The 12,525-nt window shown below is 37.8% G+C and overlaps 1 protein-coding gene across 1 annotated transcript; it reads right to left on the bottom strand.

Annotated features, from left to right (window-relative positions):
* On the bottom strand, positions 1–3,261 carry LOC137022658 (extracellular calcium-sensing receptor-like). Its single transcript, XM_067389090.1, has 6 exons — positions 3,047–3,261; positions 2,645–2,936; positions 1,695–2,477; positions 1,384–1,617; positions 1,043–1,166; positions 1–914 (listed from the first exon to the last, which is right to left on the bottom strand). Exons 1-6 carry the CDS (start codon positions 3,259–3,261, stop codon positions 1–3), a joined length of 2,562 nt encoding a protein of 853 aa, XP_067245191.1.
* Between the last annotated feature and the right edge of the window lie 9,264 nt (positions 3,262–12,525).

Here is a 12,525-nt window from a genome sequence, read left to right on the forward strand (position 1 = left end):
TTAAAGCACTTTAGATGAAGATTTGCCCATCATTTGTTTCTTTGTGTTCTTCTGTGGTTTTAGCAAAATTATGTAACATTTGGGAGCAAATATGCAAAATAATAAACCACAACTTGATGCTAAAATAGCAAATATCTGCACAGCTACAGTATATTTTCCAGGAGAACTGACATAAGCTGGGATAAATGTGAGCCAGACAGCACAAAATATAAGCATACTGAATGTGATGAACTTGGCTTCATTGAAGTTATCAGGGAGCTTCCGAGCCAGAAAAGCTAAAACAAAACATAAGATTGATAGCAGACCAGTATAACCCAGAACAGCCCAGAAACCAAGAGCTGAACCCAGGTTACATTCAAGGATGATCCTTTCTCTGTAATAGCTCGAGTTCATATATGGAAAAGGAGGGGATATTGTTAACCAAAGTACACATATAATCACCTGTATTAATGTTAAACAAACAACACTAAGTCGTTGTTGTACAGGTCCAAACCATTTCATGATATTTCTTCCTGGAAGTGTAGCCCTGAAGGCCATTAATACAACTATTGTTTTGCCCAGAACACAGGAGATACAGAGGACAAATGTGATCCCAAATGCTGTGTGACGCAACATACAGGACCACTCAGTGGGCCGACCAATGAAAGTAAGTGAACAGAGGAAACACAGTGAGAGTGAGAAGAGCAGCAGGAAGCTCAGCTCTGAGTTGTTGGCTCTGACAATAGGTGTTTCTTTATAAACATAAAACAGAAAAGACACAAATGCTGTTAATAACACCCCAGTGAAGGAGAAAATACAAAGCACCATCCCCATGATTTCTGTATAGGAAAGGAATTCAACCACTTTTAATACACATCTGTCTTTCCTTTCATTCGACCAGTACTCCGAATCACAAGGAAAGCAGTCACTAGAATCTGTGAAGGAATATCAAGAAAAGATTACTTGAATGGAAAGTGCATCATGAAGTCACTTGACCAATGGACAGTATTACACTTCACTTTATCACATTTTCATGAGAGTTATTCAGCATGTACAAATTTACCTGTGATATTACTGATTTCTCCCTCTGCACATGGAATACAGTCATAACAGCAAACAGGTCTTCCTTTTTGCACAGCTTTCCTAGTGCCTGCAGGGCAGCTTTCACTGCATACGGACACAGGCAACTATGGAAAAAAAAGTCATAGAAATACTGAACTGATATTTTAATTAAATGTATTGCTTGACAAAATAGAATATTTTTATTTATTTATTTTTGCTTTTGCAACTCCACTTAATATATTTTCAGACCGATTCATGTAAACTACTGTTTTTCATTGGTTTTCCTAATTCAAACAGATACTTCATATGCCCTCAATGATGCATTATACAGAATCAATGTACCTGTCCACTATTCCCTGCCCATAACATGTGTTCCTGATTAACTTGAAGATGTTGATATTGCTCTGAAGGCAGTGAACTTTCAAAAGATCCCACATGCCTAAACTGCAGACTTCCATCCTCAGCAGGCTGCCAGTTCACCAGGTCATATCTTGCCACTGGATCACCATTTGCATCAAAGAAAATTTTTTCACCTGTTTTAACAGTGAATCTCACATCTCTCATATACTCCAACACCTGATAGGAAATGTCAGGAACATGATTAATGTTTAATTTCAGTATAATTTCTAACCTATTTTTTGTTGTGCTCTTACCTTTTGTGTTGTGGGCCATTCTCTTTTGCTGCTGATGGTGGAGGATTTTAAGTCTTTTAATAAGTTATGTAGTGCATGAGCAACAGAATACACTGCAGTGTACACTTTATTTGCTATTCGTAGCTCTGATACATCAGTATATTCATTTTGCTGCTCATCCAGTCTCTCTGAGCCAGTACAACCTCCACTGCTCCTGAAAGAGCACTGAAAAGCTGTTTCCCAGAATTCTTTTAACAGTTCATTGTTTGGATCTTGATCAGGATGCACATTCACTAGGAACTCTCGCAGACCCACAAGTTTGGCATTTGCTACAGCAAAGCCCACAGCTCCAGAAAGGAAACTGTATTCCTTTGTTTCTGCAAGAGTTCGAGAAGTGATCCAGGATTCACTGCCAACCCACTGCAGCCCTGTGATGTTGTGTTGCGCAATTACTTTCACAAGAGGAACAAAATCTCCTAGTGCAATAAAAGCTAGCACCACTCTGGCAGTGCCCTTTTCTATTACTTCCAGTGTCTTCAGGAACTGTTCTTCTGGATCAGTTCGAAATATGGCCTCTGAGTATTCAATACAAATCCCCTCTTGTTTTGCAGCCTCCTCAAATGCTACAATACCATTATTGCCATAATCACTGCGACTCCTGACAGTCCCAACCCAAGTCCAGCCAAAGTGCTTGACAAGCTGAGCCAGTGCTCTACTTTGGTAATAATCACTGGGTATTGTTCTGAAGAAGGTTGGATACTTTTTTCTGTTACTCAGACATGCACATGTGGCAAAATGACTGATCTACAAAAAAAAAAAAAAAAAAAAAAAAGTATTTTACCATGTATTAACTTTTCACCCCTCCCCTTTACATCAATTTACAAAAATTCCTATACATATTTATGTTTATGTATTTATTTATTTGTATTATTAATATTTTAAATCTTCCAGTGCTTATTCAGAGTTCTTACAACAGGTAAGCTGAACGGACCAGCGACAGATGCCAATCCAATTGTGGGAGAGGATGTTGACTCTCCAATAATGGCATGAACAGCTGGTGGTCTAGAGCAGGATGTATCACTCAAAGTATCTTCATAACCATTCATTAATGCCATGCCTGAGAGGATAGTATGAGCTATAGAGCCACAGGAGTCGTATATCTTATATCCCAAATAAACACCAGGCAACAGCTGTGTGCTGTTATTAATCTCCTCAATGGCAAAAATCAGTGTCTGAGCAAATTTGAATTCACGCAAGTTCAAGCTGTGAAAATAAAGTATAATTTGAGTGTTATATTTTGCAAAGAATAATCTCAGAGAAACATTCAACTTTTTTTTCTTTCTTTAAAAAAAATATCATAATATCATACAGACCTGATGCATTTTAATGGCTCTGGTTTGGAAGTGAAAGGATGCATCTTGAGCAGAGCATTTCTGTGGATTGTGAAAATTGCTCCAATGTTGATGTCTCTTTCTGCAGAGAGTAGAGGAAGGGCAGGCTGACCAAGCAGTCTGCAGACCTGTGCTGAAGTTGTTACACAGACCCCAAGTAGCAGCACTAGCAGCAGAGACACAGTCCTCTTTGCCATGTTAATATGTGTGCAGATTAGGAACCTCTGAGGCATTACAGGGCAAGTGTCACCTTTTATTGAGTCTTTGAATGCTTTCGAGTTGGCATATTGAATCATTAACTCATTATGTAAGAAAGAGCAGCACAGCTAGATATTTAGGGATCACAGGGCATAAAAAGGTGCTGGAACCTTATAGTTTAAATTGTAGATGGCACCATAATATGTACATTTACATTTGTTCTCCCTAACTCTTACACCATATGATCTCAAACTGAAATTCAATTCAGTCTTTAAGATTTTTCCACCATTTTCAAGGTCCAAAAAAAAAAAAAAAAGATACACATTAGATAAATGAAATTAAGAGGACACTTGCCAAATAAAAACATACAATTAAGAACATGTCTTTGTGTTCAAGATAAATATTAATGTATAATATTATTATTAATATTATTTATATTATTAATAATATGATATATAATTAATATTATTAATATATTATAATATTTAAATATTTTTTTCTTTTCCCCTAATAACCTTTAATATAGATTAAATTTGCTGTTTTGTGCAGAGATATGTCAGTTTGTGTAGGTCAGCAATGTTGATATTTCTCTCATGAGAGCTTAATGGTAAAATGCCTATGCATATAGAACTGCTATTCCCACAAAGAGGGAAACTGCACATTATTATGTGATATCACGCTCCTGCGTAATTTGCTGACACCTTTAAAGGGGTGGTTCAATGCGATATCACTTTTTTAACCTCACTTAGTGTGTAATGTTGCTGCTTGAGCATAAACAGTATCTGCAAAGTTACAGCGCTAAGAGTTCAATACAAACAGAGATATTGTCTTTTAAAGTTATGGCAGTTTAATTGCCTACAAAAATGTGGTTTTGAAGAAAATGCTCCCTTAAGTCTACCGAAATTCGTTTATGTCTGCGCGAATCATTTCACACTGGACTTTGTGAATGAATGTCAATACAAAGGGACAATATAAAACAGAGGTTGTGCTAAAAAGTTTTTACTCAAGGATAGATTAGTACAAAACTGTTTGTGATCCAGCTGACTCCTGACACCGGAGAATGAGCTCTTGAAGCTCCGTATCTTAGGCTGAGCGCAGCAGCTCATTTGCATTTAAAGGGCACACACTGAAATGGCATGTTTTTGCTCACCCCCAAAAAGTGGAAATTTTAACATGCTATAGAAAATGATCTGTGGGGTATTTTGAGCTAAAACTTCATGTAAACACTCTGGAGACATCAGACTTATTTTACATCTTGTAAAAGGGGGCATAATAGGTCCCCTTTAATTCAAGGACATTGTGAGAAAATGCATAGCATTATCAGGTGCAGGCTGGCCAGCTAGAAAACGTTGCCAGGATCCTAGAATATCACGAGTGAGAAAATGGAAATGATGCACCATGTTTTGTGCTCTGTTAAGAGCATCCTATCCAATGGTGGCCCATCCAACAGGTATAAATTATACCACCAGTTACATTAAATTAAAGAAAATACAACACTTTAAATCAGGACAAATAACAAAACTGGATGCAGTTCAGTTGAGTATAGGTATATGCAAAGTCAAGCAATCAAAAAATCAGCATTTTCCAACAAATCATAATTTTCAACAAATAGTAAGAAAAAAGAAAAGAAAAAGAAAATATAACATATAAAGTCAGTTTGCAGGCACTTGTGTCCTGCACCGGATTACCTTTTTTGTGAATCATGGCAGAAGTGTCCATTTCACTCCACATTATCATATTATTATACAAAAAAAACAAAAAACAAAAAAAACTAAACAGAGAGAAGGAAACAATTAATTAAATATACACTACTTTCTCAAATGTTCCAAAAGAAAAGAAAAAGATGCCCATTGGGTGATACACAAATGTATAGACATGAATACGTGTCAATAGGTGCATGACTGTGTTGGGGTGTGGGGGTGTGTGTTGGGAGAAAGTCTTCAGGAGAACTTGAAGGTTTCAGAGTACTATGGAGAAAAAAATACCTGCCTGCTTTTCAGAACTCTTCCACAGGGAAAACGTAATGACATTCCGCTGCAGGAATGACATTCCTCTGCAGCCAGAGTTGCGTTACATTCACATGGGGGCGTCAGCGTCAACGCTTGATGGGGGGCGTGCGCTTGTGTTGACAAGACCATAGTGATAACAGCCAATCACATTACTTTCCGGTCGTTGGCTAGCGACTGCTCTAGAGTCTTAATGCCCCAGTATAGTGATGGGGACACTATATTGTCAAAAAGCACCATCCTTCGGCTGAGACATTAAACTGAGGTCCTGAGTCTCTGTGGTCGTTAAAAATGCCAAGATGTTCTTCGAAAAGAGTAGGGGTGTAACCACGACATTCTGGCCAAATTTGCCCATTAGTCTCTGTCCATCATGGCCTCCTAATCATCCCCATACACTGATTAGCTTCATCACTCTGTCTCCTCTCCACCAATAAGCTGGTGTGTGTTAGGCATTCTGGCGCAATATGGCTGCCGTCGCATCATCCAGGTGGATGCTGTACATGGGTGGTGGTTGAGGAGATTCCCCCTTCTATATGTAAAGCGCTTTGAGTGCCCAGAAAAGAGCTATATAAAATGTAAGGAATTATTATTATTATTATTATTATTATTATTAGAGTGTTTGCATAAGGCGATCTGATTGGCTGACGACTGCTTTGGCGCTTGAAATGTTGAGAAATCTTCATCTTCTGGCATGAGCAATGCAAGTGAAGTGACATGACGCAACCCACAATTCAGTTCGGCAACGCATGACATCACTCATTTAAAGTAAATGAGAAGCGTTAATGCCGACGCCCGAGAGCTGTGTGTGGATTGGGTTCGTGGATTGAGCTAACAGCAACAAACGACTGTGTGCGGAGTACAAGACGATCTAGGCATGAGTTGCAAATCTGAAAAGTGTTTGGGAGCAAAAGAATACCAATAACGCTTGCACTAAGTGGGAAGCTGAAGGAAAGCGGAGGGCATGAGCAAGTTAGTGAATGGGTCAGGATGGCAGGATCTTGGTATGAGGATTTTGATGATATGGATAGTGAGGAGTGGATGGCTGCTGAGGGTGAGAAAGAGAGGGGTAGAGGAAGAAGGCAGGGAGAAGGGGGTAATGAGAGGATTAATTTAAGTCAAAGGCTTGGCAGACAATTAGTGTTGAGGAAAACGAGCAAATGGTGCAGTGGAAGATGGACAATGGAGAATTCAAAGTTGTCCTTATGTTTAGGAAAGAAGATGAGCACATACGCTTAAGTCCAATTGCACTTACCCAAGAATTAAAAAAGAAGCTAGGGGAAACAGAAATGGCAAAAATACTTTGTGATTGAAAGATCATGTTAAAATGTAAAACAGAGGAACAAAGGAGGAAAGCATTGCTCATTGGAAACATATGGAAAAAGAAGGTAGCGGATAAAAAAGTAATAAATGGAAGGAAAGGAACTCAAGGAGTAATATGGGGCATTCCAACAGAAGAAGACCTGGACAACATCAAAAGGACATTCAAGGAGGAAATATATGGAGATTAAATAAAACCATAAATGGAGAAAGAATTGCAAGCTTGTCTGTTTTAATTGAGTTTCAAGATGATAAACTTCTGGAAAGGGTCAAAGTGGGATACATGAGTTATCCAGTTAGAGAATATGTTCCACCACCTCTTAGGTGTTACAAATGCCAAAGGTATGGGCATATTGCTGCAGTGTGTAAAGGTAAACAAAGATGCCCTAAATGTGGGGGAGAACATAGATATGAAGAATGTGGAGAAAATGTGAAGGCTAAATGTTGTAACTGTGGTGGGGATCATAATGTAGCATATTGAGGATTTGATGTAAGAAAAAGAGCAGTGGAAGTCCAGAAAGTTAAAATATAGAACAACATAAGCTACGCAGAGGCAGTGAAAAGAATTCCGGGAAAGGGAAAACAATGGAGAGGACAGGTAATGAAGGAAATTTCGTGGGAGGACAAAGAAATTTGAGAGACATTTCTGTGAGTATGGAGAATTTAATTCTATTTATAAAATATGTCATTAATTGTACGGATCAAGTGAGACATAAAACAGAGAAAATTAAAGTAATCGTGAAAGGTGCTGAGAAATTTGTGTCAGTCAAACACGTCATGGGAACAGATTAATAGAAGACTTGAATCTGAAGGGAAATCTTCCAGCCAGAATAGACAAGGTTAAAGGTCCCATGACATGCTACTTTTTGGATGTTTTTATATAGGCCTAAGTGGTCCCTAGTACTGTATCTGAAGTCTCTTTCCCAAAATTCAGCCTTGGTGCAGAATTTCAGCCACTACGAGCCAGTCCAACAATGAGCTTTCCTCAGGATGTGCCATTTCTGTGTCTGTAGCTTTAAATGCTAATGATGAGGAGAGAGGAGGAGAGAGGCGGGGCAAGGTGGAGGGTGGGTGTGGCCTTAACCAGCTTGCGGCCACTGTACCATGTGCCATCTGATCCCGATGGAGAAGCACCGGATGAAGAAGTTGCAACTCAGCGGCTACAGCAGGACGTCTCAGTTTAAAGCATTGTGTCTGAATACAGTACTTTAGTTGGTTTATGTATGCTGTTACAGTTATTATCATGTAGCTAATGCTAGCATACATTGTTGGCTTTTCATGTTGCTCTGATTTGCTATAGTATATATATATCAGGGGCGTTTACTCCGATTAGGCAAGGGAGGCAGTGCCTCTTCAAAAAAAATAGGATGAGAAAATAATCCATATTACATATAAAACAACACAAATATTACAAATTATGACATTAAAAAGAGCGCAAGTCACACGTATTTCTTAAGGAACACTGCCCAACAGCGACACCCGCAGGTGAAGTTACACAGAGGAGTCATGCTTTATAGTCTATGGAGTCATGCTTCCCTTTCCTCTCATAGGAATCTATAGAAAATCATCAGAACCCCGGCGTGCGGTGGGTTTTGTGGGGGGTAATTGAGAATGAATGGGGCAAAGTCACGTGAGAGGAGGCAATGTCTCCATTGCGCTATGATTGGATGTAATTGGTTATGATTGGTTTGTGCGATAAATCCCGCCTCTCGTTGACGTGTGCGTTCCGCGCGTAGGTTTGACTGAACAAATGATGGCGTCAATCGGAAGACTAACTGAAAAGTAAGTAAACAGATCACCCAGTTAGATATATCACTACTTTATGTTATGTCAAAATCAAACTTGAAATGGAGGGAAAGCATGATTACTGCGGGTTTTTTTAGTGCAATCAGCTTGGTGAAATTAAAAATGCAATTCGTGTCTGTGACAGACGGTGTTAATGGAGCATGACTGATGATCCAAAATATTCTAGGTTGACAATTAAAAAGAAAAACAGCAATAAACAAATAAAATATATTGTTTAAATTATTATTGCCTTTAGTTATTATTTTGGAATGAATGTAGAAATGCTTAAAACACTTGATGCTTGATGAGATTGACTTGGTTTTGATAAATAGAACATTACATTGTTAATGTAAAATTACAAAATAGAGTTGTATTTGGTTTCTTTTTTTTTTTTTTTTTTTTTTGATGTACTGTAAAGTAATGTTCATTTAACAAGGAAGATTTGTCAACTTTAAGAGTAATGCACATTAATTTACAATGATTCATAAAAAATAAAAAAAATGTGCCTCCTCATTTCAGAGCACCACTGCACGCCACTGATATATATATATATATATATATATATATATATATATATATATATATATATATATATATATATATATATATATATATATATATATATATATATATATATATATATATATATATAATTAGCTATAAACACTAACCAGCGCAACTAAATTAGTCAGACATCTGCCATTATTACAAATACCTTTTAGGATAGGTGCCATTGTGGAAAATGTGCTACTATGCCAACATCATTTATTTGTTTACATATTTTATATTTCATAAATCTTAAAGGTTTTTACAATCTTTCTTATTACAATTACATCAAGCTCTGAAATCTGAAAATGTGGATATTGCGTGCACCAACAGCAGAACGGTTATCCAAACAACAAAGAAATGTACAACACTCACGTTACAGTGTGCGTATAATACGGTATTCACACACATACTTGATGCTGTCTACCTTTACATTAGCGACAGTAACTGGGCTGTATTGGCTCACGTTGAGGAAACAGTAATCTGTGAAATGTGTGGCGCAGACATACAAAACTTTGGGAAGTTGTATTTACTAGGGAAAAAAAAAATAGCCTACTGTTTCTTCATAGGCTTGGATGAAGAAACTAAAAAAAAAAAAATACTTTATTCATTTGTACATCCAAACACTGAGTAACTGCCATGCTTCGCTGCCATGATGTCTCTTGAGGAAAAAAATATATATATATTGTGCTCGAATCTCACTGTAGTAGCTCATTTTCTAATGGGCGGGTGAATCAGAGAAAGTGGAGGTAACCTTTCCATTTATAACGACATATAGGGAAGATTCCAGATTGGGCCGACTGAGCTTTCATTTTCTCAAATGCAAAGCAAAATACCCAGGGCTCGGTTTAAACCCATCACCTTTTCTAGCCACTGGGGGACTATATGCAGGCTAGGGGAACTCATATTAATGTTAAAAAACCTCATAAAGTGACATTTTCATGCCATGGGACCTTTAATACTTATTATTCAGTGGAATGCAAGAAGTTTAGTAGCTAATGGCAGGAATTTAAAGGTTTTATTAATGAGTTAGAAGCAAAACCAGATATAATTTGCATACAGGAAACTTTGTTAAAACCACCATGAGATTTTATAATTACAGGTTATGATTCGGAGAGACAGAGACAACGTTAATGGTGGTTTCACAGTTCCCCACGCTGGGATTTGGTGTCGCCATGGCCTTCCCAGGCTCCAGCCCCGCCATGGCCTGCCAAGGCCCCTGACCCGCCATGGCCACCCAAACTCCTAGATCTGCCCTGGAGATCTCCGTTCCCGTCCGCTCCTCTCCCTGCACCTGCATGAAGGCCTCAAACCTTACTGATTTGAAATCCGACAATCCATTAATTCTTAGATTTATTTTCATAATTTTCACAACTCAAACAGGCACATGAAATAACCAGTGCAGCAGGCAATCTTTGAATATAAGAAATGATGATCTGAAAACCATTGAGTAAGTTGTGGCATTACTTTACTCTGGCATTACATGGCTTTCCCACCCACATCCCTCTGATCACGATATAAATTATATTACTATAATTAAACATCTTTTGGAAAACAAAACATTTTCTTACAAACATATGTGATTTCTTTTAATAAAATACATCATGAAATATAATCGTAAATGGGTAAAGCCTGGGATACACTGCACGATTTTAGCAATCCTATAAGATCATTACTTTATCACACTGCAACATGAATCTCCTAAACTTGGGTATGACATGCAAGTAGACTGTACAATGATGACACCTATTGACTCGTAGGCTACAATGCAAGTTTCTATAGAAGAATAAAACGTCATCAGCATGCGCTAGTGGTAAACAAAAAAACATGTTGTAGTTTTTATGTGCGCTGGGGAAAAAAGGAAGCAGCGAAAGAAGGAAAAAGAGCTTGAGGTAAGCAGTTTTAAGTTTTAGCGTCATGTCACATTTGTATTGGCTGGTCAGTAGACGTAGGTCATAGCAGCAAACACACTGTGCGTTGATCAGGCTGAATTTCTGACACTGTCAGAAAATGATCGTAGGCTATCTTTGGTCGCAAGACCAGAAAAACGGCCATCTTTGAACCTCTCTCACTGTACAAAATAGGACCACCGATTAAGAGCCACAATCACAGAAACTGCCACGATTGTTTCACGATGGCAATCTTTCGTCTGGGACACCCAAAAATCGTGCAGTGTATCCCGAGCTTAAAATGACAATTAATGACATTAACACTTTTACTTAAAAGACATTATCAATCACCAATGAGTGTATGTAATAACTTCTGACTGCGATCCAATGTGGATTTTGGTCAAATGAAAACCGTTTGTAATCGTGCCGTGCCATACCAGTGGAAACACAGTTTCGGTTATTTCAGTAATATTATTATTGTTATTTTAATTTTTTTACTTTATTTTTATTTTTTTACTTTTTTATTTACTTACATCTTTGTACTTACAAGTTTTTGCACTGCATTTTCTAGCAGAAATGTTTATTGCATCCTCTGTGTTGCTCAGTGATTATCTTTGGGTTTAAAGTGCTTTGACTGAAGATTTCTCAATTTATTTCTTTGTGTTCTTTCTGGTTTTAGCAAAATTGTGTTGCATTTTGGCCAAATATGCAAAATAGTAAACCAAAACTTAAAGCTAAAATAGCAAATTACTGTAGCTACAATACATTTTCTAGGAGAACTGACAATAAGCTGGAATAAATATAGCTCAGAACAGGCACGTGCACACATAGACAAAAAAGGGGCTTGAGCACCTGCCCTTTTTCTTTCTCGAGAGAAAGTGCCCTTTTTTTTCTAGGGTGCTTTTTTTTTAATAAATTAATATTCCTCTTTGCGCACAGCTTCCCTGTCAAACAAATATATTTACTGAATAAAACAAATTAAAAAAATACTATATCAGGTCGGCATTGTCGAGTTCAGATGCCCTCACTCCGCGACGCGCCATTCATGCCCGCACGCTCGCGCGCCCCGCCCTTCCTCACCCCACCTCGAGTTTGCTGCTGGCTGAAAACTTGTGACAGCTATTCCCGTGAAAATGCAACTGCTGTCTGGCGATGAGAAGCGAAAAAGAAAAAAAGCTCTAGATGGATGCATCCCGTGCATTTCTTTCAGGTAGGCTAGCCTATGTTCACAAACCTGAAATTTTGGCTATTTATGGTTATTTTTACATGTAACGCTGCATTAATAGTTTGACCACCATCAACGCATCTGCCTGATTTGATACTAATTTATGTTATATTATAATTTCAATTATTTTACTGTGCTATGCATTGCGTTTTGAACCATGGTGAAGATAACTGTAGGGCTGTCAATACCAGAAGAGGATCATTCCATGGACGCACATGAACCGCATTATTAGACAGTTTTCTAAGGATGCATGGTTTATTAAAACTATTTAAAAATCATAATACAGCATTAGCTACATAATTATATTCTTAAATCTACGCACATGATAATACATCAACAAAAGTTTAAACCCTCGCTCTGTCTTTGCATGTTTGGTGTCCACATATTCTTGTTGAAGAAATTACAGTGGCTGTAGCATTTCTATCACAAAGAAGTGGCCGAATATTATTTTTTGCTAATAACATATTTTGAATCATGGTTGGCTTTGATCGTGTA

This window comes from Chanodichthys erythropterus, chromosome 7 (genome assembly GCF_024489055.1).
Source record: "Chanodichthys erythropterus isolate Z2021 chromosome 7, ASM2448905v1, whole genome shotgun sequence".
In the NCBI taxonomy this organism is placed as follows: domain Eukaryota; kingdom Metazoa; phylum Chordata; class Actinopteri; order Cypriniformes; family Xenocyprididae; genus Chanodichthys; species Chanodichthys erythropterus.

What these genes read in the sequence shown, in the direction of transcription:
- LOC137022658 (XM_067389090.1), bottom strand. Translation starts at nt 3,261, where the DNA reads ATGGCAAAGAGGACTGTGTCTCTGCTGCTAGTGCTGCTACTTGGGGTC. An exon ending in GAGCCATTAAAATGCATCAG is followed by an intron (nt 2,937 to 3,046) that starts GTCTGTATGATA and finishes TTATTTTCACAG; the next exon opens with CTTGAACTTGCGTGAATTCA. An exon ending in AGAAATCAGTAATATCACAG is followed by an intron (nt 915 to 1,042) that starts GTAAATTTGTAC and finishes ATTCCTTCACAG; the next exon opens with ATTCTAGTGACTGCTTTCCT.